At 33.7% G+C, this 27547-nt stretch overlaps 1 protein-coding gene across 5 annotated transcripts; it reads right to left on the reverse strand.

Annotated features, from left to right (window-relative positions):
• Nucleotides 1-662: 662 nt before the first annotated feature.
• On the reverse strand, nucleotides 663-27423 carry SREK1 (splicing regulatory glutamic acid and lysine rich protein 1). 5 transcript variants are annotated; one of them, XM_087927225.1, is made up of 13 exons: nucleotides 27241-27423; nucleotides 22366-22499; nucleotides 13613-13735; nucleotides 13232-13344; nucleotides 12541-12705; nucleotides 11526-11704; nucleotides 9559-9689; nucleotides 7940-8048; nucleotides 6699-6818; nucleotides 5803-6360; nucleotides 4534-4629; nucleotides 3432-3573; nucleotides 663-2669 (listed from the first exon to the last, which is right to left on the reverse strand). In XM_087927225.1, the coding sequence occupies exons 4-13, from the start codon at nucleotides 13289-13291 to the stop codon at nucleotides 2517-2519; spliced, it is 1713 nt and encodes a 570-aa protein (XP_087783351.1). In that variant the 5' UTR covers nucleotides 13292-13344; nucleotides 13613-13735; nucleotides 22366-22499; nucleotides 27241-27423; the 3' UTR covers nucleotides 663-2516. The 5 variants fall into 5 exon arrangements, with proteins under 5 accessions (XP_087783351.1, XP_087783350.1, XP_026573182.2 ...); XM_087927224.1 differs by having other exon boundaries at nucleotides 13613-16956; XM_026717397.2 differs by lacking the exon at nucleotides 13613-13735 and having other exon boundaries at nucleotides 13241-13344.
• Between the last annotated feature and the right edge of the window lie 124 nt (nucleotides 27424-27547).

Genomic DNA, 27547 nt, shown 5'->3' on the forward strand with positions numbered 1-27547 from the left:
TTATACAAGACTTTGAAATACATTTGTACACTTTGAAGGTTTTTTTTACAATTGTTCCCAGAATTCTGTAAGGTAGTCTGTGCAGTTTTTCTCTTCCTCTTCTTTGCTCTACATCTTCCTGTTTCCACAAATCTACAGGAGGAATCTGAGCCACCAAGGAAAAAATGTAGCAGAAGAAAAACACTGGCTACAGTGTCAATTTGGTGAAATATTTTGTATAAGGAAATGCTTAAGTATTCCTGTGGAACTACACAGAAACATAACAGAAAGTGTCTCAATGATCTGATGCAATTTCAACAGGATTTTATTGTAGACTCACACAACCTTAACCTATTCAGCTACTACATTAACTGATTTTAAACTGATCCCAATCAAAGACTCACTAGGCCAATTGTAACCATTTCAGCCTCTGCTTGTAAATTAAAGTAATACCATCTTTGGCAATATATGAAAAAAAAACTTGGAACATTTTAGGAACATAAAGTACTGACAATTACTTGATACTGAAAAGTTGTAAACTTTTAATATGTATCTCCTCTGCGCTCCATCTTTTTTACTTTGCTATGTACCAATGCAAACCAAAGTATCCACATAACAAAATGTAGCTATTGTAGAAAATGATCAACTTCCAGGCATTATTTTAAAAAGCAGATCAGAACTACTTCCCTCTAAAATACTAAAATTTATTAGTGATGGTACCAAAGATAGCAAGTATACAATCTTTGCTCTATGCTACTTATACATCATAAATATGACAGCTGCTGTTCCAAGACACAATCTTTCAGTACTTCAAGAAGCATGAGGTTTGTCATTGCTTTATCAGAATAAGCTGTTTGCGAGCCAACTTCACGTGGCATAAACATCACAAAATTACTGTCCATACTTTACATGGTAAAGCATTCACTAAAGGTTTTTTGAAGAAAAACTTTAGACTGTAACAAAACGAACAAATACCTCACCCAACAATGAGCTACTAAAGCAGTGTCACAATCTATGGGCTCTAATCTTATAGCTTTCATTTTATCATACTCACCTATCTGTCCGTAAACAGAAATATTGAGAACACAAACTGAAAGCTATGACTATTTGGCTTTTCATACCTCTTTTTAATCCTGTAAGGCCATATGATTGTATTACATTGTATTCAAATAGTTCTTGATTTCACAACCTTTTGCTTTAAATTTTAAAAGGCTGCAATGAGGCCAGAATTAGTTGTGCTCATGTGCTTTTTTCTTTCAGATTTTTATCAAACAGAACAGAAATCTTAATTATTTCTTTACTTGTGATAGAATGTATAGAAATAACTCTTACATTTAGCCCATAAGATGCATGCTTTTAAAGGGAGCTTTCTATGTTCCAGTCCTGCCGAGAGGTACATTATTTTTATTTAGCACTATTCAATTCCCTGGTTCAGTATATGATCTGAAAAATGTATAGATTAACTGGATTATTTGCTGGATCATGCCCAACTTTTTATGGTCCCTAAACAGCAATTAGATTAACTAGGTTTTTTTTTTTAACTTGAAATCAAGAGATCTTCAAATTATTTCAAATAACTAATGGATAATGTGACTGACATCTTTCAAATGCTTGCCTACTGGTGTGATAGAATCATCAAAGAGAGCAACTCATAAACAGATAATTAAAAAAACCCTCTATGTTACTAGAAATCACTATTCTCTGTGTCAAAGGCACTAAAGCATCAGCTTGTGCTCTACATCCCCATTAAAAAGTAAAAAGAAACCATCTTTCTGTTTCTGTTCTATTTGCAAGTGACTAGGCACCCTGTAATACAACTCAAGACAAAGTCAGTTGTTTGCAATTACTATATAGATGTGCTTATAATTGGAAGAATGGAACTCTAGTATAAACATGGATCTTCTTTTCAGAATCCGAACATTAGCATGCATTGATCAGCTATAGTTAAGAGAAGAATTTTAGACTTACGTTGTAAATTATGTTTTTAAAAATATAAAAAGAAAGTCACAAATAACAGAGGAAAGAATCTTCACTTGCCTTTGTGGGCATAACACAACTGTAAAACTGTGTTAGGTTAAAACTTTTCATCACTTGTAATTTACAACATCAAAGGAAATATGTTTATTTCTGCACCATTTTCAAGCACATCATCAAAACATATCACATGGAGTTTAGTTTTTAAACCATAAGAAAAACAAAAATTATCAATCTACAAATATTTTAACAACTTCCAAATGCATCCCTTGGTAGCTTTTCAGGATAGTACATTGCAATCTCCTAGTATTTTATTAACAATGAAATACATTTATTTGGAAGATTTGACCAGTGCTTTTGTCACAGCATATCCTATTGGTAGTCCTGCTTCTTGTCAGTCCTCAAGGTGACCAAACAACCAAGACTGGAATAGCTGCAAGCACAATTTGGTATGTCCAGTTGATTGCTTAATAACGTTGTATCCTTTTTGGATGTATTTTGGAGATGAGACAAAAGGTTTTGTATTTCTTTTGCAAAATGTGTCAAAGGTCCCATTCAACATTCTACACATCTTCAGTTTTAACTGAGATTGTTTCTTCATTTGGCTGGCAGTTCCCATTCTGTTGTTGTTCAATTTCTGCTGCAATTGTTGTCTCCTCTCCTTCTGTTGCTTTATTGATTTCAGAATTTTGATTTTCTTTACTGAGATCTTTATCCTTTGTAAACAAAGAAAAATATTTAAAAAGCAAGAAATAAAAAATACACAACAAATTTATCTAATTGATTTTTGATGGCATGCATGACTGAAAACCTTCACCAAAATAAAGGATTATGTCTCCTCTTTCTGTCTACCAATTTTCTACCAGCCTACAGAGAAAGGGTTTGAGAAATCTTTCCATTTATGTGCTAAGGGGTGCAGCTTTCTCTTCCAGAAGTGGAGTTAACTCAATCCTATCTGTTTGCTGGCTGCCATTAAAGGGGATTTGGGAACTTGCCTGTCTATTCATTATAACAGATTCCTTACAATTGCTATTTTCTGTATGTCCTTCTTGTAGAAATAGTACTCAAGGTAGCTTTACAACATACATATATTATTTAGTTTATTATTAACCTCAAAATAGTGTTAGAAAATATGCTAAACTGATTAACTTCACTTTCTGCAATTAAGAACAGTTGTCTTTCCTTCCTGTTGGAAACAACATTCTACTGAGTGAATCTTCCTAAGAACACCCCAAAAGAGTAAAATTCAACTCTGCAAATTTTGTCCTTCCATATTAAACTATTTGTTTTTAAAAAAGGAATATGATATTTATCACTTCTTGTTCTTATCTGAAATTACTGAGTTATTTCAAAGAGGATTTTTCAGTAATTGAATAAAATTTAGGAGGTATCCAAAGAACCAATGAAAGACAGCAGGCACTAAAGTCTTCCTAAAATATTCTACAATGGTTGTATTGGCTTGATCAAAATAAGCTTACCTTCACAACTGGGGTTTTATCTGATTTCTCTTTGACTTCTTTTTCTTTACTACTCTTTCGCTTTGAGGTAGACCTCTCCCTCTCTCTTCTTCGATCATTACTTACGTCTCTCTCCTTCTCTGTTTTTTTGTCTTTCTTGCTTCTGTTTTGGAACAAATATTATACACACTGATGTAATTAGGATGGTTCATTTCATGCTTACATAATTCATTAAAGAACAATTAGCAAAGTCACACATTCTCAAACAATACTGAATTCATGACAAGTAACATTGGAAAAAGGTCATAGTACTTAATATATTTAATGATAGGAAACAAAATTTTTATTTTAGCTGTTTCTTCTAAATACTTACCAGTAAAATATGGGTAAGCTAATTTTAAATTTTAGTCAAGGTATCTGGATAAAAATAAATAATCAACTATTCTCAAAATTGGCACATAAAGAACCTCCCAGTTAAGACTAAATAAATATTTATATTAAATAATTTATGTTACTCAACAAAAAATATCTACAATAGAAAAATATTTTAATGTTAAATTTAGCATTTTTTTAAAAAGTAGCTTAGTTCTTTTCTGAATATTTAAGTCATCTTAAAGTTTGTTTATTTATTTATTTATTGATCTAGAAGATTTGTATGGTTGGCCACCTTAAACAACTATGGGCAGCTTACAACAGCAGTAAAAAACAGTGTATCCATCAAACGAAAAAATCCTGCGCCTTATTAATCCTTTTAGGATGCACTGCAGCAAGCTCCAATAGCGACAATTAGACTAAAGGCTGCCTCAAGCCAAGTTCAAACATGTTTCCTCTGCAGTCTTTAAATAACTGTTTTATCACCGCCTTTTTTTCTAAGGTGTTTTTTTCAATTTCCAGTCAGGCAACTGCTACTAAAAATTATTTTCAAAATGAATTCTACATTTCAAAGGAAAAAAAATATTGAAGGTATTATTAATCAAAGAAGAAAAGCCAAATATATGTTTCCTGTTTCTTTCTTTGTTTGGCGTTTCTTTTTGCATTAATCTACTTGCTGTTAATGACAGGCATGTACTGCAGAAGAGCCTGAACAATACAAAAACTCTGCATGATAAATCAATGCACTTACCTCCTTGGAGATGGAGACCGAGATGATTTCCTTTTTGTGATTTTGGATGATCTGGGAGACTTTGAAGGACTTCGGCTCTTCCTTTTCCTTCGATCTCTGTAAGATCCATTAATCAAAAATTGGAAGTCCACCAGGTATAACTAATTTAATTAAGCTCAGGTTGCTCTATCATGCAGGTCCTAAATTGCAGTCAATGTCACCTATAAAATTATCGTAGTGCACATTTTGATTGAAAAACAACAGTTGCTGTTTTTATCCATACCAGAGAAAAATATAAGCTTCCAGTGTTCATTCACACCTTCAAAACCATAATTTGGCATAATTAGCCCTGCTCATTACAATCCATACAAAATGCATTAAAACCTAACACAAGGCCAGCTGATTTAAAAGAAGCCTGATATGGTATTTAATGAAAATGTGTGTGTGTGTGTGTATGTGTGTGTGTGTGTATGTGTGTATGTATGTATGTATGTACGTGTGTGTGTGTGTGTGTGTGTGTGTGTATATATGTGTGTGTGTGTGTGTATATTTCTTAAGTTTTCATGGGTACTTACATGTATGGTATTCAGCTTTGTTTGGGTATTTTCCCATGTCATTATACCTGTGCTTTTAAAGTTGTAGCAACGTTTCGGCAGAATCTCATCTGCCAGACGAACACGAACACAGACAAACACAATACAGAAGCCTGATGATGGCAGATGAGATTCTGCCAAAACGTTGTTACAACTTTAAAAGCACAACTATAATGACGTGGGAAAATACCCGAACAAAGCTGAATACTGTGTGTGTGTGTGTGTGTGTGTGTGTGTGTTTTCTTAAGTTTTCATGGGTATTTATATGTATGGTATTCAGCTTTATTTGGGTATTTTCCCACGTCATTATAGTTGTGCTTTTAAAGTTGTAGCAACATTTCGGCAGAATCTCATCTGCCATCATCAGGCTTCTGTATTGTGTTTGTCTGCTAGCGTAGGCTGGCCCCAAATTTAAAACAGAAATGGCTGTGAAAGTCTGACTCACAGACTTGATATGAATGAAAAATCTTGTCCAGAAGCACCAAAGGTTTATATCTGGAATCCTTCAATATTTACCAGATGAAAAGCATATGGTAATTGATTCATAATGTGGCCCTAATTTAATCCCTTCAAAAATATGCAACAGGTATCAAATAATCATTGTCTCATCATTGTTTTAGTATGCACTAAATGTACTATTTACTACAATTTAAATTTTCAAAAAAAGAATTGAGGAACTTTGAAAAAAAAATCAAACCTGCTAGAACTACGTGATCTTCTTGAGGAACTATAGCTTCTAGGAGGTGTTTTAGATCTCTTCTCCTTTTTCTTTTTTTCATCTCTTTCTCGGTCTCTGTCTCTTTCTTTGTCTTTTGCTTTCTCTCCTTCTTTATCTCTTTCATGGTCCTTTTCTGCCTCCTTTACTTTCTCTTTGTCTTCCTCCTTTTCTTTGACGTGTTCTTTGTCATCCTTCTCTTTGTCTCCTTCTGTCTCTCTCTCCTTTTCTTTTTCTCCTTCTTTGTCCAAATCTTCTCTTTTTTCTTTTTCCATATCTGCTGCTTTCTCCTTCTCTTTTTCTTTATCCTTCTCTTTGTCTTTTTCTCGCTCCTTCTCCCTATCTTTCATTCGGTCCTTGTCTCTATCCTTGGTCTTCTCCTTCTCCCTCTCTCTCCCTCTCTCTTTTTCTCTGCCTCTGTCTTTTTCCCTGCCCCTATCCTTTTCTCGATCTCTATCTTTCTCTTTTTCTTTATCTCTGTCTCTCTCTCTAATCTTTTCTTTTTCTCTAATCCTCTCTTTGCTTTCTTTCCTCTTCTCCCTGAGAAAAGAAAATATTTATTAATTCAGCTTTCCTAACATTAGAGCACAAGGGAACACAAGTCAAGTAAACTTAATTCCAAAATTGTCCTTTAACAAATTGCACCGAGTACTGATGGCAGAAAAATTACAAAATAGCAGAGAGATAGAAAAATCAGTAAACAAAAATGATATTATGTTAACTGCTATTCATGCCATTTGTACATACAGCTGGATAACATGCAATTATAATTCAATAGCAAGATGTACTATTAAATTTAAGTTTTAGGATTACTCCTAAGCCTCTTAGTGTTTGGTGATATCAAAAATATGCAATAGCCTTAATGATAGGAATCTCACCGAGGAGGAGAACTGCTTCTTGATCTTCGGCGTTCTTTAGACTTTGAACGTTTTTTGGGAGGGCTTTTGGATCTGCGTCTGTCCTTTTGACTAGAGCGTGATCTATCACGGGATCTACTCCTGTAGCAAGTAATTGTAGAGGCTAAATGCTATAAATTATACTGGTTCTCTTCCTATGTTGCCTGCATTATTGTGCATTTTTTTTAAAAAACAGAACATTCACAAGTTACTAAACAACATGAAAAGCCAAACAATATGTTCCAAAGCCATCTTCAAAGCAAAAGGCAACTGAAATGTAATTATTATATGAATAATGATGACAAATTATGATAATCTTATAATTTATCAGTTTACAAAAAGGGCTATAAAATTCTTTTAAACCTTTTAAACCTCATAGCCAGTTCAAAGCACCTGAATTTAGCTTTAATTATACATTGTAACATCCCTATGTCTCCCGTTTTGGGAGGGGGCAAGGGAAGAGAAACTAACCTGTTAAGCTTATTTATATGCAATAAAACTATGCCAACTTTAGCAATAATTCTTACAGGTAAGCCTGGGGATAACCTGGGTTGCCTATTTCATCATAGAAGGTTCAATCATAAGAGCAAGAATTGGATTCACAGATAAGGAACGAGTTGAAGAAATACATTTACTCATTAATTTATGCTTTTATTAAGGTCTTAAAATTTCAATATATATTATTGGATGTAAAAAAATGGCTGGAGATAAATATGAATATTAAATATGTGGCACTTTTGGGATGAATGCTATGGATTAAGACAGATATTTTTCATAGTCATTTCTAACAATAGTATAATGGAAGCATTTTAGTATACTCATACACAACTTCCTCAAAATGTATCATTACGTTTGTGAAGTCTAAATAATTCTTGGATTTAAAAAAGCATTATATTTTATTATTACTTCACATGTTGTCTACAGCCATTTTGTTTTTCAATCTTGAGACACTTTTTATTTTTTACTGTTTTTATTTTCTGTAGCATGTATCACCACTATCACACCATATAATGTACTAAATAAAATACTGATGCACAAAGAAAACTCAATCTCATCTTGGTCCTCCTTGGTAGAACTTCCCTCCTAACTTAACCAAAAATTGGAAGTCCCATTTGGCTGCTTGTGTGGCCCAGTTCCCAACAAGCCATGGCTGGGAATTGGGGACACCTGCCTTAGGCGACACAGAAGACAAATTCAGAGAAGTTTTCATGTAGACGACTTACCTGCGTTTTGAGTGTGATCTTTTTCTTCGAGATTTTGAACTAGATCTGGATTCTGAACGTGAATGGGAACGCGATCGACCATCTTTTCTTTCACTGCTCTTTCCAGACTCTGAGAGAAAAAACGACTTTGCAGTGTAAGCTCAGAATATTTAAAGATCCCAGCTAACAATCTGGCACAAGTGGAATGTACCACATATATTGCAAGGGGCCTACTCTCTGCACATCTTCCTTCTTTGCAAAAATCCTTCAGAAACATCCAAGAAAGTCATTGCATATATTCGTTGAGTGCAGCCATCCTGCAGCAGTACACATAAACCAGATAATTATAAACAGCTAGCTAAATAAGGAATGGGATTTGTTGCTGCCACAATGCACAAGATTAAAACATGTTTGGTAAAATTGATTTCAGACAGAAAACACATAAAATCTGATAGAATTTTGAAATGCTATGCAGAATGCACATGAATAGCACTGGATTTTTATTGCCAAAGCATTGCTATATAATTAAGTAATTAATCCTCAAATCTTTAAGAACATAATGGACTCGCCTATAAGAAAAGCAATAATTCTAGAACCAGAGTCAAGAAAATAAAATTTTGTTCAGTTTTTATAATAACATGAAATAAAATGATAGACTGATTCATAATATATGTCCTTTAATAGTCTACAAACTTAGTTACATGGCTGTGGTATTTAAGGTCTGGGTTTTTTTTTTACATTGATTACTGAAAATGGACTGGCTAGATGCTAGCCATATCAAGAAAAATTACCAAGATAATCTGTATGATGTTTTCTTTCATTTTTAAAGGCCATTTAAATAAGGAAAACAAGAATGCTAAGGGTCAGAATTCCTTTTTCTTTGTAAGGTACTTAAGAAAATTTCATGTTCTGATATTTGTTCCTCGATAATCTGCCAATTACTTCAGTAATTTTCATTACAAAATCAAATTATTGCTAGACTTTGCTTGTCAGTTGTCTTCTGATGTTGTAGAAAATGACTAATTTTAACTGCATGGATTATTTTAGCAGTTTTTATAAAAGTGAGTGCTGAACAGTTTACTTCAGGTGCAGTCTTCCCAGTCCAATACTGCTAGTTTTGACCTTTTCCTAATTATCATAATTTTCTGATGATTATGGGTATTACATCTACTTTAATAAATTTAGGAATGTCCTCTAAACCCCAATACCTAAAAATAAAAAAGCAGAGCAACTGAGCACATTACTCATCTGCACTCAAACAAAACACCCAAGAAAAGTTATACTTCAATCCAAAATAATGGAGCTGCAAACCATAATGAGACAGAAGTCCAAAAAGAAAAGAAACAGGTCAGGCAGTAACAAAATGATGGTTGGAAAATTGTGAGGAGTTGGACCAACAAATAGTCCTTTTTTTAAGCTATTAAAAATTATTAATTAGTTTGACATAAAAAAACAGTGCTATCAGGTACCTTAACTGCACATTCTTGACTATCAAGTACTAAACTCAAAATTACTGAGTCCACCAAAGAATTCTGCCCAGGATAGCCTCTCCCTGTTTCCTAGAGGAAAAAAAAAGTGTTCCACCAAACATACATGCCAGGAGTTACCCCTGTGGAAATACAGGACAAAGAAAAACCTACCTGGCTCAATAGCAGCTGATATAAAAGACTGAGCTTCCCGTACTCTCTTCATCACTTCCTCCAACTCCTTTGCAGCAGCTTGTGGTGTCATTTCAGGTGGCTTCACTATTGCATTATTGGAGTGGTTTATTCTAAATTAAACCACATATTTTATTTAGTTATTTCACTGCACGTATGCATTTGTTTCATTCTATCTTTTTTTTTTAATTTTGCCATTGAGTAGAAAATGGACTCTTGTTATTTATTAGTTCACGGATGGTTTGGACTAGACTTCAAAACAATGAATTTGATCAGATAAACTACTGATTTTTAAAAAATCTTATTATTCCGAGGAACAATCAGGCAGGTTTTTTATATATTATGATAATTAAAGGAGGGGGAGTTAAATCTATCAGAGATACTTTTTACATAAAAGCCTATAAAGGTAAAGATAAAGATTTTCCTGTCCTGTCGTGTCCAACTCCAGGCTGCAGTGCTCGTCTCAGTTTCTTAGCTGAAGAAGCCAGCATTGTCCGAGGGCCTTTTCTGTGGTCATGTGGCCAGCATGGCTATACGCCAAAGTCATAGAAAACACTGTTACCTTCCCACCAAAGTAGTACCTATTTATCTGGTCTCATTTCTCATGCTTTCAAACTGCTGGTGGGCAGGAGCTAGTGTAGGAACAGGAGTCATTCCCATTGTGCAGCGCTCGGGTCTCAAACCTGGCCTGTTGGATTTCCAGCTGACAAGCTCAGCATCTTTAACTGCTGAGCCATTGGGGGGGGGGGTGTTCATAAAAGCCTACAGCTTTTAGCAATTACTTATCCTGCCTATTCCTCCTCTCGGCTAATGAGACAGAAAACTAATTTGAAAAACTTGGTACAAGACTTGAGACCTGTTAGTAAAATACTTCCTTTGAACTCAGATGTTTTTCTTCTTCCCCTTCTGTCAAATCATAGTCCCATAACTCCTTAACTCCTTCCATCACTTTCTCACATCTAATTCTTTTGTTGCATTACTGCTCTGCTAAGCCTCCTCTGCTCTCCTAAGAATGCAGAGGGATCTATCTGAAGCCCAGAGGCATTTTGACTATCAAGACACAATTTAGCTTCAGTTTACTGCTTCCTTTTGTTAAGATCCAAGCAAAATATTAAATTAGCATAGCATTTTAAATGTTATTAGATATTAAGAGAACACTTCATGAATGTAAAAAAAAAAAAGAATGTGGGAATGATGTTTGTGGCCAATTGCTTATCCCTATACATATAAGATGAAACAAAAATGAAGCCATTAAGCTGCTTCTTATCTGGTTTTTCAAAACATGCCTTCAACCTCTAAATTAAAATAAACTCTAAATTTTACAGCATTTAATATGGTGCTGAGAAATTTCAATTTCCAAGACTCTCAAACAGTACAGTGAGTTGTTCAAGGTCTCTAGCACAGACCAGGACCCTATCAATATAGTACAGAACCAGCTGCCTTTATGAAAATGTAACATACACATAGTGGGACGGTTCTCTCAGATTTTCATAAGAGCACCTTTCCATTCACATTTTATGAAACACTTCCAGTTGGACATGCCAAGAATGAACTTCAACTTCCTACAGGTCAGCCAAAGCTTCTGTGCTAAATCCCCAATTTATCCATGGTTTCTGTCCAAAAGTTATTTATTAACTAATTATAGCAAATGTTATCACTTGTTTTATTTGAAGTTAATTAGTTACCAATAAAAACATTTGCATTTTTCCTACAGACATACAGCAGATCTATTTATTAAGCATGTGCAATAAATTGCTTAAATAAACCCATGGGACTTGCACAAATTTTGTAGAAATGCACACAAATGTCCCTATGAAGAATATGCATGTATATACTATGCTAGAAATAGGCAACCTAATACTTTCCAGATGTTTTGAACTACACCTTTTACAAACTCTATCTATTCTGGCTTATGTAGAAATTTATTATAAAAAAGCTGTTTTTCTTACTTCAGTGGTCTGTCTCCAAATACAACTCCATTAAAGGCAAGAGCTCTAGGTACAGAATTCTGATCAGCAAATTCCACAAAGGCAAAACGTGTTGGCTGGGTTTCGTCACCTGCCATCCGCACAAACTTCACCTCTCCAACTTGCTTGAAAAACTCAAGCAACTGATCAGCTGTTGTAGTCTGAGAGGGGGGAAAGAAAACAACTCAAATTAAAAATAACTTGCAAATTTATTTCTCATTCTGCTTATTTGGAATCATGCCAACTACAATGTTAATTTCTGTCCCTAAAATGAAAACTATTCCTACATCTTGAATACCAATATTAATATCAAGAAAATGATTTAATGTTTTTTCTAGTGTCTTGTATGCTGCCAAGAGTCCACTGGATTTGGGTGGTCAATAATGGGTGTGTGTGTGTGTGAGAGAGAGAGAGAGAGAGAGAGAGACACCAAATACATATAATAATGCAAAGATGCCCATGCTTTGGATCATTATCATCACAGAAATCAGATTGGGTCTGACTTTGTCAGACTATTCTAAGACCTTAAAATCTTGTTTTGTCCCTGGACCTAGGGGTGAGGACGTGGAGCTAAGCCCAGGCATTGGTTATGTTAATCTGCATCTCTTTTTAACCCAGCTGTTGTTTTATACGTTCCATTTTTGTTTTTTCCTGTTTTCGTACTTTTTAATACCATTAACCAAATCATGAATTTAAGATGAGAAGCCATTTAAATTAACATAATAAATACATAAGAGTATTATATTGGTGCTGCCTCTTAGCAACAACAGTTCTGGCAGCCATCATTAAACAAGGACTATATAAATCATTATGCAAAGATCTCATGTCACTGTGACTTCTGACTTAACAGTTTTCCTAGACTTTTGCTTGCATGAAAGACCAAGGTAATTCTCTGATGGAGAAAATGAAGCAAACAACTGCAATTGTCACGCAAACAAGTGACAAAATAAGCAGCTATACTTTTTATTAATATATTCCTCTGTAACAGAAATGTTACCTGGGAATTGAGGTTTCCAACATATACAGTCCTTCTAATTTCATCAATCTTGGAAGGATCCACATTGCCCATAATGGGTGGCTGGGGTATGTCTCCAATGGCTGTAATGTTATGATCCAGTGCTGTTGCTGGTATAGCTCCTAGTGGACCAAGTGAAATTCCTATCTATAAATAGAGAATATTGAGACAAGCATGGGGTCTTTCTTCTGTTTTGAATCAATACAAAAATATTTTATACTGATTTAAAATTATCTAAAAACACTATAAAAATACTATAAAGTACTTCTTCAGTTTTAAAACATGAAGGAATAATTATTTTAACTTCTGGGCAATAAGGCAATATTTTTAGCAGAAAAGCATGTACTAAGATTGAATAATTGGAGTATTACAAAGCTGCTTCAGTCCTTTTAAAGCCAGAAACCCTAGCAGCTTGACTGTACCAATCTGTAAAAAATCTAGTTTTAACATTATTTTTTCTTGCTATTTTCTCTGGTCCTCTTTGCTAATATAGGCTTCTGATGAAGTCTAAATCTTACTATGTTAAGGATTTTGGTTTATCCTAATAAATGCCTCATCTTACTTTGGATTTTAATTAATTACACATTAGATTTTATCAAAGGCATCCCTACCACAGGCCACTTACAAAAAATGTAACTGAATCAACTGCATTATTACACGCAGCATTACTTACTGAACTCACAGGAGGCGTAGGTATAGGAAGCAACCCTCCACCAGGAATCAGACTTGTCATTGTTGGAGCAGGAGCCAAGAGAGAGAGGGCTTTGGCTTCATCTGGAATTTTACCTGAAGAGCAAAATGGTTTTGTTATCAAAAGTAAGGCCACCTTTCAAATTTTATTCTTCTATTTACTATTTCCCTTCAACTTAAATATAGTAAAGAAAAAAAAACTACAACAACCTTTTTTAAAAAAAGCAAAACAACACACGTTTTCCTTTCCCCTACTCCACTAGGAACAGTAAGTGAGCAAAACTACAATCTTCATTACCGGATTTTTACTTTAAAAACTGAACAATGAGTAGATAATTATTTAACACTTTGAGCTATGGGTCACCTGTACTGGAAACTTAATGTTCATGAACCAAACGATATCAAGCATGGACGCTTTCGCAGGACGTTGTTTCACGGTGATCGAAAGGTGTGTTACACATGACAACCGTTCGTGTTGGCTGCATCACTAATAGCACACAGAACATCAGATACAGAAAAGAAGAACATTTTTTAAAGTTTAATCCCCAGAAATGGCAAATAACCAAATCAGTCAAAAAGAAAAAAAGAGGAAACAGGAGTGTGCTAAGCAAAAACTGGCCTTTTCTTCTGCGGAAAGTGGCTGTGAAAAATATTGCCAGTTGATCATCAGTTGTCAATCTGGTACAACAAATCAAACAAGGCAAGAAACATAATGATACTTTGACCTAACAAGGCTCAGAGTTCTGTAGCATTATGAGGGATAGTGTAATCTAGTCTTTACAAAAGTGTTTACTTGATCACTGACATGTTTGTTATATCTGCATAATGTCAGTGCAGCTGATCCACAGTTGTTTTTACAAGGTGACAAGGAGATTCTGCCTCTCGTTATACATATTCAGGGAACAAGGCTTACCTCAATAAAATTGCTCAAGTTCTTAACTCAGAAATGTTTCATGTTAGGGACTGAAAATTAGGATTAAAAATACTTAAATAATTAAATAAAAATCATTCCACACTAACCACAGTTATCCATATTTGAATAATTTGACTGCATTGGTCTTTACTAAAAATGTACTTTAAGGATAACCTATTTATACTACTCTTTAAGATGCTTTATAGCTAGCTACTATATTGTGAGTTATGCCCAAACAATCCAAATGTAAATATTTTAAGCACAGGACTACTAAAAGAATTAGTTCCTAATCTATCCAGAAATTACAGACTGCAGGTGGCAAAGTACTCTGTCAAGGATCCACGACTTTCTGAAATAACTGTTACTTATTAGAGCAAGCCCAAGAATTTAAGTCAATCTGCCCTCATACAGCATCAATTATCTAGAATTATAATAGCATTTATAGTAAGAAAAAATGCACACTATTTTTTATTATTTCTTATTTTAAAAGCCTCACCAACTAATCTACTAATGCTATAATGTTCCATTAAAAAGCCAAAGATATAATGTAGATTGCAACACAGATCTCCATATAAAGCTCAAAAGAAGTTATTCCCCTTCAAAAAGGGGAAGATGTTTCTGATGTAAAAAGCTACCTGAAGATCTATATTAAACATTCTGACAATTTGAGTTTTGGAAGGAAATAATTTAAAGCTTTTCATATATAAAAGTTGAAATACTGTAAACTTCGACTGAGTGGAAAGATTAAGCCAGCAACATAAAAAGCATATAATAGTTCCACTTGATTGAATGGATTTAAAAATAAAAGGATCTTGACTCAAATATTAAGTGGGCTGCATTTAAATGAAAGTATTTCAAACCCAGTTTCCTATTATTCTAAAGAGTTCAATTGCACATTCCAAAATAAATGCTTATAAATTGCAGTCTTCCATAACCATATCTAATTGGGATTTCTCCTACTGCGGGAACACATTTTAATCCAATCAAGGCATGCATCAGTCAAAAGGGAAAATAGCTAATTTTCAATGATTTTCCTCTCCCTTGCAAATTTCCTAATTCCTGGAAGCAGCATCGAAAATCATACAAAGAAGTGAAAAGTCATAAAGTAACTTCTCCACTTAATTGAGAAGCTTTTGATCAGTGGGTGGCCATCCAGTAAATATAACAGAGAAAAACTTGTATTAAATACTAAACTTTCTAACCTATCATACCTACATGTAACTAATTTACTAGAAAACAAGCCTTCTTTTAAAAAGCAACAAAATGAATATCTATCTTCAAAACGAAAGAAAATAAAATAATTTTTAAACATCTGCTAAACATAGACTTACATCCAGAAAGGGTCAAACTTTACCACACTGAACACTCAAATGACACTTAAAAGCAATGATGTAAAAAGCATGGACAGGCACAAAAGGTTTTTACTCAGAACTAGACTATGTCATTTTAAACTGATTAATAACTGACTACTACTTCAATCTGTGTAATTAAAGTCATCAATTTAAAGCTTCTATCAAAAGTTTCAGCCCCTTACTTTAGGCCCCTACTTCGTATTTTTAAATAATGTGTAGCTTTAGTATAGATCCTGCTGGTCCATTAGATAAACAAAAATTTCTAGTAGGGTATACTGCTAATTATGTAATTCCCTATTTACTCATAAAATTATCAGAACACATGAAAATGTTTAAAAGAAAACAAATATGCAAAACTACGATAAAAGATGCCAAAAATAATTTGTGAACTCTCATCCCTGTTGCAAAAAAAAATAGCAAAAGTTATTGTTCTTGGGAAGGTTCTGTAGAAAACATTCAAATTCTATGTGTCTGTTATTCCAAGACAGACTGTCATAATCATGTGCCAAGATGCAAGAAAAAAAATAGTGATGCTTGTCACCTTCTCACAGAATGCTACAGTGAAGAGAAGACAATATACAAAACAAACACTGGTCAGCACAGTTATTTTGAGTATTCCCTTTTTAAAAGATTTGTTACAGAAATAAGTATATTGAATATCAAAATTAAATAAATAGAAAATCTATTAGTCTTGAAATAACATTACCCTTCTTGACATATATCATATTACCAATATGTTTATATACTCTGTAGTTCAAATATCAATGGGAAATCTCAACAGGCTTCCATAAAGCTTAGGCATGAAGGAGAACATTTGCTCAAATACATATTTTGAAGAGTAATAGAGAGGTTCAGGGTGGGGGCATGGGAGAAGAAAGTTTCTGAAAACATTACAGGAGAAATGAGTACTTCAAAACTTAGTCCAGAGAAATCAATGCATAATATAGAAGCTGAATTACATGGAGATAATGTAAACAATTTGATGGCTTCATTTGATACTCAAAATGGTCCTAATTAAGAGTATAGAAATTATTTCCAGATTTCAAATTATCTAAACTTAAAATTGCACTTACAGTTGAAATGTAAAGTCTAAATTGACTTTAGAATTATGTCAGCTCTTACTGACACAGTATTAGTTCCACAGGATAGGTTTAAAATGAATCATGAATTCCTATAACAGAACAGCATTTTTACAGAACTGAAAAACCAGTTCACAAATAGAAACAAAAGAATTACAGCAAGAAAGGGACAAAATTAAAAAAAGAAGAAGAAAAATAAAGCAAAACAAAATAATAAAACAGAGACAGGGCGTCCATCTTCTGCAGGCCAGACTTCGTTCTCATTTCCCCCATGAAGTTGTCACTTGGCGGCAGGTTTAGTGGCATGGCAAACAATGCCTAATTCAGGCAAGTGTAACAGGTCTGCCTTGGCCAGTCTAGTCATCTAATAATGCACAAATATCACACAGAGAAAACATACAAAACCAAATTAATAGTCAAAATCCATCTACCAGAAAATGTGGACATAAAGTTCAGAATGATGATTAAAGGTGGAATCAGATGTATTTCAATCTGGTCTTCTCTCAAACTAGACCAAAGTCAGAGAGAAATTTCCAATACACATAAAATGAGAAGGGGACCACGCATTTTGACAATGGGATGTTGCACTGTATCTAAAATCACATTGGTCATGAAGTATGAATTATATGACATCATTTTTACTATTCAGTGATGCCATTGCCATGCAGTGCTGAGAATCATTCCTGACAGACAAGATGAACATTTTAAAAAGGTCTCAACATTCTTCCTTCCCCATGTCTTTTTGTGTCTGAATTTTGTACAATAATAAATTCATAAATATTAGGCATCACACTGTTTGGATTTTCCTGTAGAGAGTAGATCAACAGAGCACGTGTGCTCTACATCCTATGTTAACACCCCACTTTCCATATGAAACCCAAGGAAGCTATTGAGTTTGATAATATACAAGCCTATGGATTTGATCTGAATATTTTACTCTAATAAAACCATATGAATCACTTTTAATTAATCTCAAAATGTAAATAATTAAGAAATTATATTTACCCAGCACTGACTGCAGAGGAATAGCTTTGCATACTTACTTTGGAATAGCCGCTAAAAGGTTTACTTTTAGGTAGGCTTATTGGTAGAATAATCCTTCCCAATCCAAGTATCTTTCCACTGTGTTCAATGAATTCCTCAAATTCTCAGCCAAAACAGATGGCTAAAAATTATATTAACTGAAATTTAGCATATGTAAATTTGGGGAGATCACCACATAAATTCAGAGATTTGGGAAAAAAAGAATTTACAATGGAAGAGGGAGTAAATGCCAATGACTGCTGCATTCTCTTCAATTGCCTTTACATGTATCATTTTTTTGTTCCCATGCAGACAGTTAAAATGGTAAATTATAGACAAAATTCAAATGGATAATTATATGCATAATCATTGCTGTATCTTATTGACTTTATACCACATAGTAGAGAATGCATTTTTTAAAATCTAATAACTCATTGAGAGAGAAATTACAACTTATCAAAGTGCCATTGTAATATAAATGACTTAGCTTTCTGTTAACTCATCTTATTATTGAGCCAAATCTAAAGGGAGAGAATAGGGCTAAGGAACACCACTAAATCCTCTGCATTAGTCAGTCTAGCAGAAACATAGTAAAGTTAGTAAAGTGAGATTTTTCAGTTGGAGAAATCTTTGTGTCTTTCTGGGCTGTTTTTAGCACAAAGACAAGTAGAAGAACAGAAATTGTCTTTTCATATGCTCTTCTACTCCAGGCATGGAAAATCCACAGATACACGAGGAAGAGATGGTATATTCTCTGTTGTATCCTTATTAAAAATCAAATATAAAAATACAAGCGAGATTATAATTTAGATCAGAAGTACAAATCAATATATTAAGACTAAAAAAAATTCAAAAATGTACAATATGTAACCTTTGATAACTATGCTAGTTTATGAAGCTGCTCCAATATCATCTTGTTGTAGACAAGGGGAATAAATAGATGAACACAATAAAGCAATATTTTTATAATTTGCTTATCCTGAATAAACCATGTTAAACATCAGTTCAAGCAAAATGAATTAGCAAAAATTACATAACTTAACTTACTAATACTTTTAAATTGTTGCTCTTATCATACAATTTTGCTTTTAAAACAAAATAAAGAAACTCATTTGTAATATTCTCTATCCAGATATATCCACATTTTTTCAATGGAAAAAAATCTGTTAAATCTGTCTTAAAAAAAGAACTATTCCACATTGTGTTCCCTGAAGTCGAACTATATGACTCCACTATAATTAACATATTCTTTTCTACATATAACGATAGCTTGATGTAATGATTAAAGCATCAGGCTAGAAACCAGGAAACCATGAGTTCTAGTCCCAGTTCAGGCACAAAGTCAGGTGGGTAACCTTGGGTCAGTCGCTTCTTCTCGGCCCTAGGAAAGTGGCAGTGACAAACCATTTCTGAAAAAACTTGCCAAGAAAACTGCAGACAGGCAATGACAATCAAACACGACTGAATGGAAGGGAAAAAAATCTGTATATGTATTTGTTTTATTTTCTTCATGATATTTAATAAAAGATTTCACAGAATTAAGTCTATCAAGAATTGTGACGAAATTATTAGAACTAAGAAAAGCAAGTAAAGATGTAATAGCACCAATAGATACTTCTTTGATATCTATATTTTAGCAAATAAACTTCCACAGCCCAAAGAGCTATGAAGCTAATTTAAAATAAATAATAAACAATAAGGACTGCAAAAAACAAACTTTCAGATTGCTCACAGGCCTATTAAGGGAGCTTCCCATTCTACATTAAAATGCTAAACAATAACCTAGGTTAATTAGATAAAGATGTTACAAAAGAAAAATGGAACATGTGAGAAAAACTGAAAGTGTTCCAGTCACAGAGTTTCTGGAAATGGTTTCTGGAAAGCAAAAGTTTAGCTAAGAATGCTAAGAATAACAGAAAGGACTTCTTTAAATACATTCACAATAAGTAAAAATGAAGACGGCAAAATGCTATCAGTAAATAGTAAAGTAAATAGTCAGAGCTACTCAATTCCTTTATTAGTTCAGTTTCTTTTTTCAAGAAATTATAAAAAGGTTGAGATGCTTCAACTTGGAGTTGTACTCAGTAACCTAAATGAACCCCTTAAATTATGTGGCTGGAGCTTGGGAATAACAGAAACACGGCTGGGAATTATCTTTTTTATTTTGAATGAGTTTAAATTTCCAGGACCAGATGAACTGCATGCTAGGAAATAATTAATCATCTCAGCTGAATTCCTCGAGAACTGAGCAAGTGCCAGAAGACTAAAGGAGAAACAATAATGTCCCTATCTTCAAAGAGAGAGAAAAGATTCAGAAAAGTATGCGGCAGGAGCATAAGATCAATACTTAAGACAATTTTGGAGAAGATAGAGAAATTAATTTGGAAAAATATACTTACTTATTAGCAATATTAGCATGGACAAATCTTGTCAAAGTAATCTTATGTCAATTTTGATTGAGTACTTCTTGAACACATTTTGGGAATGCTGTATATTTAGTGCACAAAACATTTCAAAAAGTAACTCATGACATTATTAGCAAAATAGTTAAGTATGGACTGGGTGACAATTAAGTGGACAGAGCTGGGTCAGAAATCATACTCAGAGAGTGCATATTGATCGTTGCTTATCAAATCAGAGAAGTATCGTATAGAATGCCACAAAGATCAGTCCTGTGTCTTCAACTCTTCAATATTTTTATTAATCATTTATAATTGGATGAAGAAAATGCTTTTAACATTTGCAGGGAACATAATGCAATGAACTAGCTAATGCACCCAAAGTCAGAATTAAAATAAGTAAAAATCTTGAGTGATTTGGGGAATGGTCTAAAAGTAAGAGAATAAAATTAATCAGAAATAAGCGCAAAACTTTTCCTTAGGAAACAACCATTAAATGTACAAGTATATATATCCTGGGAATAATACTTATAAAAAGGCAAATCTGTCTGAATCATGGCAAATACTATTTCTACTTCTTTCTGTTTTGGTCAAAATAATGTACTACTTCAAGGAGGATTCAAAGTTGTAGTAGATCCAGAGAAGAGCAATGAGAAACTAAATATTATGAAGTGATATTGCAGAGATTGTACATGTTTAGACTTGAGGGGGAAAAATCACAACTGACAGAAAATATGATAGAGCTATTTAAATATCTGAAGGGATGTTACAAGAAGTCAAATCAATTCTCTCTCATTACAAAAGGTAAATAATCAAAAAATTAATTTACATTTCAGAAAGGCAGTTTGACTGTTAAAAAGAAACTTTCTAACAGTAAGAGCAGTTCATAACCTGATGCTGTTAATTCTATATTTTTAACTGATTTATAGAAAACAAAAGGATGAGGATGTAAAGGCTGCAAACATCCCTCCCTAAGGGAGATGGGCAATCTAGAAACAAAAAATAAAATAAAAATGGCAATGCTGAAATCAGTGCTTTCCAGCCTAGACAGAACCATTATAGCAAAAGTAACCCAGCCACCTCCAAGAGTCATCCTATATCCCACCAAATAGTTTTAATTCAGAAGGGAGATAATATAAAGTTTAAACTCTGAACCATAGCTGCAGCTGTAAGCTTGCAGTGGGCAATCAACTGTTAAGTTCAGAGTGCCATTTCACTTGTATCCTCAGTCTTGAATAATTTATATTTTTATTCAAAATCCCACCTTTTAATTTCTGCCTGAATAATTAGAATTGCACCTGTGGTTTTTAGCTGCTATTCCCAACATTTTCCTTTCTACCGACTGAATTATGAGTAAATAACACTTTTCTAAATCCTCTCTTACCTGCATAGCTATTCCACTTTCACGCCTCTCTACTGAAGCTACAAAAGTGGCATTCAGATATAAGTACTGAGCTAACAAAACCCAAAGCTAATACAGGAGTAACTGTAGTATAAATATTTTTCAATACTACTATAAAAATAAATGCACTCTAATACTAACATCGTTCAAATAAACTCATAGAACCAAAATCCCAACAATATTAGAAGTAAATACAGGAACAGATTTTTAAGGCAGGCCTTTGCCTTGAAAAATGCATAGACATAAAAAAAACCTGTTAAGTTAAAATGTCTCAAACTTTATGCTATATTTGATTTCTCATGGATATTTGATTTCAGTTTTTTTAAATATTCTATTTTTAAATATTTAATTTTGAGATTACCTGAAGCAATTTGAGGATCCTGGTGTGGTGCTGACCCCACTAAGTAACTATTCTCTATAATATATCTCTATAATATATTCTCTATATATCTTTTGTATCATTTTATTACTGGAAAAGATATGATATCTAGCTTGGAAAAATTACTCTCTTTTACATAACATAATAAAAACTAAAATACATGCTTTCTATTGCTGTAATAAAGCCGTGTGCTCACTCTCATTTAATTAAAAATATACTTAGGACATTTTCAGATATAATTTTCATCTGTGTTGTTCCACTCACTTTTTCTAGGCAAATGGTGAACAACACATATTGGAACGAAAAGAATAAGTGAAAGAAACAAGTCCTCATCCTTGTAAAAGACTACATTACATTAAAGAAAGTATTCACATATTTTAGAACTAATTAAACACTGAAAATTTGTAGAACTCCAGGTAACCTCTTCTCTTTCCTTTTTATTGTTCTGTTTTATTTGAAGAATAGCAAATGTACATGTATCATCTCACAAATGCTGAAAAAAACATATGGAACAAACTGACAAGAGTGGAGACCACAAAAATGACGAAAAACCATACTGAAAATACTAACCTTCTGCACAGGGTACAACTATCAGAGCTCTGTCAATAAAAACTGTGTTTGTTAGATGCTGGGCCACACCAACACTTGAAGACTCCCGAAACTTAATATAACATACTTTAGAAGAAAAAGCGAGCGGTGCATTGCTGCAAGAAAAACAAACCCAATTAGATGTTAGTTTCATCTATTTTTCAAGCTGTGCTCAAAAGCAATTATAAACACATAAACACCAAAAAAATAAAATTAACACTTATATTTTTCGATATTGTTTTCATGCATCTTATGCTGATGCACCTGAAAGTTCATTATAGAAGTTGTCAATTCTTCTACAGATTCTTAATTTCTTATGTGTCTACTCATATGTGGTTAAGAATATAAAACTTTTACCAGTCAATATCACTCAACAACTGAGTTTCCTATTTACTCCATAATATAATAAAATATACATCTAAGCATAATCATAGCCTTGTTGATGAAACATTATTTCACTATTATTTCACTACTATTATTATTTAACTAACATTGTAAACTACTGCTGACTCCAATAATACTTTAGTAAGTGTCACATGACCCTTCTATAATTAGCCCATGTAGCTAAGACCTCTTAACCAACTTAGGCTAATCTTGAAAAACCACAATCTATTTAGCTAACTTCTAGTTCCTAGATATTTCTATGAACTGAACTCAAACTGGAATAAAGACAATGCATTATGCAAAGTTCTATATGCGACTTATGAACTATAATAATGCTAATATAGTTAAGAAATGGTAACAGAAACCATCTGAAAAAGTTTTCTAAAGTACACCTGACTTCTATGTCTTCTTTTGAATGCCTTCTTTCTTACATTATCATTCCTTCTTTGACATTAAACCTACAGGATCATTTTTAATATTTGGACATAACGTTTGCAAAGTAACAGTATTTCAGTCTATATAGAATGATTCCAATTATTTTCCTCTGCACAGGTTGTAATCTTAAAAGGCTTAAAAATCCTTAAAATAAATAACTATTTTCAGTTCAAATTGTGTGACACAATGTTGACACTCAAACTGTAAATATATTATTAATACTCCATATTTATGTTACAAGGCAGTCAAAACTGCTAAAATTTTAATATATTTAACAATTGGATTAACTGCAAGCATGGAAGACCAAAATGTGAACTAGAATATTGTAGGCAATAAGTAGCCAGTAAGTAACATATTTCATTATAGTGCTTATCTATGATGGCCCTCTGCATGGGCATTCAATTTTTAAAAGCTATTAATAATAATGCTAATTGCACAAATGATTCCTAATTAGCTTAGTTATGATTACTGTATCATTAGGAAATACTTAATAAAGCATGCTTCAAATTCTTTATTTGTATTAATATTTTAATTATTAATCTGTTCACACTGAGTAAACAGAAAAGAGAACAGAAAAATTTCAACATCAGTTAATTCAAACTAATCAGACAAAATACCCTGATCTCAAAAATGGTAACTGGGTCTGAAATGGCAAAACTTTATCTGAGTTAACTCTAGAAGGACCATGGATAACTTTAGATCAATTACTGAAGCAGTGAAATATGCAAATTCATATTCAGAAAGCAATAAAAAGAAAATCCAAAATTAGGCAACAAAAATATATTTACAATTATACAATATTTCAACTGTGCAGCTTCAATTTGCTGAACAGAGATTGATGTAAAGTCTTTTGAATTCAAGAAAGAAACAACATAAAAGGTCAGTGACCAAGTTTGTTCTGTCTTAAGAGACCTATGGATAACATGTTATCCATATGCAGACTCCAAAATTCCAGGATCGCACCATTGGCATTTTGTAGTTAAAAAAAAAAAAAAGAAAGCTTTTTTGGCAGAACAAATTCTGGATATTTTACTGGTGATGAAAAATCCAGAGTGAGAATGATATAATTGTCTCTTTCAGAGATATCCCATTCCTTTCCTGCTATTAAATCAAAGGGAATACTTTCTTTTCCTAAAGCATCTTTTTATCAAATCCTGTTATGTTTTGTAAACCTTGGTGCTTTATTTGAATATGCTGCACAAATTGAGCTAATTAAGGTTTATTTAATAAAGAATGGTTAACAAAGTCATGGTTTATGTGGTACATAAAAATAACCAATAGAAAATATTTTTCTGTGCCCTACATATCAGGATCTGATGGGGAAATTGTTAGAAGGCTGGTGCAGGCTATTAATGAAAAGAGAATAGAATGGAATGGAATAAAATAAAAGAACTGGAAGGGACCTTGGAGGTCTACTAGTCCAAACCTCTGCTCAGGCAGGAAACCCTATATCATTTCAGACAAATGGTTGTCCAACTTATTTTTAAAAACTTCCAGTGTTGGAGAATTTACAACTTCTAGAGGTAAGTTGTTCCACTGGATAATTGATCTGTCAGGAAATTTCTTCTTAGTTCTAGGTTCCTTCTCTCCTTGATTACGTTTCCACCCATTGCTTTTTGTCCTGCTCTCAGGTGCTTGGGAGAATAGCTTGACTGTCTCTTCTTTGTGGCAATCCTTGAGATATCAGAACACTGCTATCACATCACACCTAGTCCTTCTTTTCATTAAACTAGACATACTTGATTCCAGCAACCATTCTTTATATGTTTTAGCCTCCAGTCCCCTAATCTGCACTCTTTCTAGAGTCTCAAATCTTTTTTACATTGTGGCGACCAAAACTGGACGCAGTATTCTAAGTGTGGTCTTACCAAGGCATTATAAAGTGGTATTAACACTTCACGTGATCTTAATTTATCCTTCTATTAACGCAGCCTATAACTGTGTTGGCTTTTTTGGCAGCTGCAGCACACTGTTGGCTCATATTTAAGTGATTATCCACTAGGACTCCAAGATCTCTCTCACAGTTACAACTATAGACCGAGGTACTTGTACTTGTGCATTTGGTTTTTCTTGCCTAAATGTACAACCTCACTTTTTTCACCACTGAATTTCATTTTGTTCGATAGACCCAATGTTCAAATCTGTCAAGATCCTTCTGAACCTTAAGCCTATCTTCTGGATTGTTGGCTATTCCTGACAGCTTAGTGTTGACTGCAAATTTAATGAGTTCCCCATATACCCCCTCATCCAAATCATTGATGAAGATGTTAACGATTGGGCCTAAAACAGCGCCTTGGGCTACCCCACCGCATACTTTCCTCCAAGCCAAAATATACTTAAAATGTTGATTTAAGTATATTTTGGCTTTTCTAATAAAAACAATTATTTCTATATAATAATTCTATTCTATGTTTTTACATGTCAAGAATTAAAAAGATTATTGTATACTGTTAGGAATAAATTATTATTCACCCAATTTTTTTAAAAAAGCTAAAAGGAGTAAAACAGCAAAAAAAGCAAAAAATTCAAATTCTAAAACCTAATAGCACTATAGACTTTATTTTATTATCTATCATAATTTTTTATAAAGTTCAAATTTCTGACTTCAGAGTCCTTGCTGAGACTTCCCATCACAAAATGATGATGATAAGGGACTCTGCAAAAGCTCCAAGAAAAATTGGAGGAACTAAATATGTACAACCTCTACAACAGCAGAGAAAAGAGGGAACATGATTGAAACTTTTAAATATATTAAAGGTGTGGATGAAGTACTGGAAGGCAGCATTTTCTGTATTAAGCAAAAATCAAAACATAAGGGCATAGTCTCAAACTGATAGAAGGGAAATTCAAAAGTAACAGTTTGAAAACATGGGACCAGCTTCCAGCAGAAATAGTGGGTCAATTATTAGTAACTGAATTTAAACATAGACCCATGTCCATCATCTGACAAACATTTTAAAAATAAAATAAATTCAAAAGACAGGCTGGATGGACCACTAGAGGTCTTTTTCTGCCATCAGTTTTCTATATTTTTATGTTTCCTTTTCTGTGAAATGCCCTTCATCAGAATTAAGTCTACATTCACTTTTAATATTCAGGAAGCTTTTAAGAACATGACTTTTTCAAGGCCAGATCAGTGAAGCAACAGAAAAGCATTATAATACATACATAAATATTTGCTTTTGGATACATCTTTAGGTTTATCTTAATAAAAAGAATCATGTCTGCTATTAGCAACATGTTTGGTACCTTTTATCACACAGCACATTCACATGCAGAATTCTAACTACTTGATTATAACAAGTACTTGAACACATTAAGTGTTGGAAATGTTTCTGGTAACCATAATACTTCAATTTTCCCTGAATATTATTGAAAGACTGTAAAATATGGTGGTTTTTTTGATTTTACATATGGTGATAACAAGGAAGAACCTCTATTCACAATATTAACCTAAAAATGCCTCAAATAGGTTGCAATTTCTAGCCTAACCGTATTGAATTGGCGGTTCAGCCCATGAAATTTCACTAAATCCTGTCCCAATTAAGTAAGCAAAGGACTGAAGCTCTGCAGGGGGACGTGAGGTTGGTTGAAAGAATAAGGCTGATAAACTGCACAACAGAATCCATTCCAGCGGTTGGATGTGCTGAGGGAAAGAAGTCGGGAAGGAGCTAAAAGGCTTCCCTGCCGCATCTTTTCCAAAACCGACGGAAGGAAGCTAATCTGCAGAGGGCTCGGATCAGTGCTTCTAACAAAGAAGCGCCAACCTCAAAGTCGGAGGCACTTCTCACAATACTGAAAGGGAAAAGAATGATAGGACTGAGTGAAGAAAAATAAAACGACGAATCGGTGCCATCTTCACTCCGGGCAACAAACCTCGCAGAAAGCAATCGCCTCAGAACAGTTACTACTAGCCACCCACAAGCAAAATGGAGGGCGCAGCATCCGGTCAGGGTTTTTTTTTTAAAAAAAATATACCCCTTTCCTTAAAAGACAGTCATTCCCGCCATTCTCTATGGCTTCCCGGGCCTCACTTACTCCGGAGGGTAAAGGCGTAATTCCTCAATGTCACCTAGGAAACCGAAGAGCGTCCGCATCTGCTCACTAGTAACCGCGGAGGATAAATTAGTGACTTGAATAACCGAAGTAGGAGTTAAAGGAAAGCCGAGGGGGACCCCGATTCCACCGCTGTTCATCATGATGGCGGCAATTTCTCTATCTGAACCAAACCAACGCACGTAAGCGAGGAGACGGAAGTTACCATAGAAAAGGCGTCTCGTCCTAGAGTGTATATACGTTGCGATGTTTCCGTACACATGGTATTCTATGAGGTGGGAAGTGTTAC

Source organism: Pseudonaja textilis, chromosome 2, assembly GCF_049901715.1.
Source record: "Pseudonaja textilis isolate UNSWEBS1 chromosome 2, rPseTex1.2, whole genome shotgun sequence".
Lineage (NCBI taxonomy): Eukaryota > Metazoa > Chordata > Lepidosauria > Squamata > Elapidae > Pseudonaja > Pseudonaja textilis.

Excerpts from the sequence above, each read along its gene's own strand:
- SREK1 (XM_026717389.2), bottom strand. The coding sequence starts at position 27,401 with ATGATGAACAGCGGTGGAATCGGGGTCCCCCTCGGCTTTCCTTTAACT. Across the intron at positions 22,500-27,240 it reads TTACGCCTTTACCCTCCGGA|CAATGCACCGCTCGCTTTTT; the intron begins GTAAGTGAGGCC and ends TTTTTCTTGCAG. Across the intron at positions 2,670-3,431 it reads ATAAAACCCCAGTTGTGAAG|GATAAAGATCTCAGTAAAGA; the intron begins GTAAGCTTATTT and ends TTGTTTACAAAG.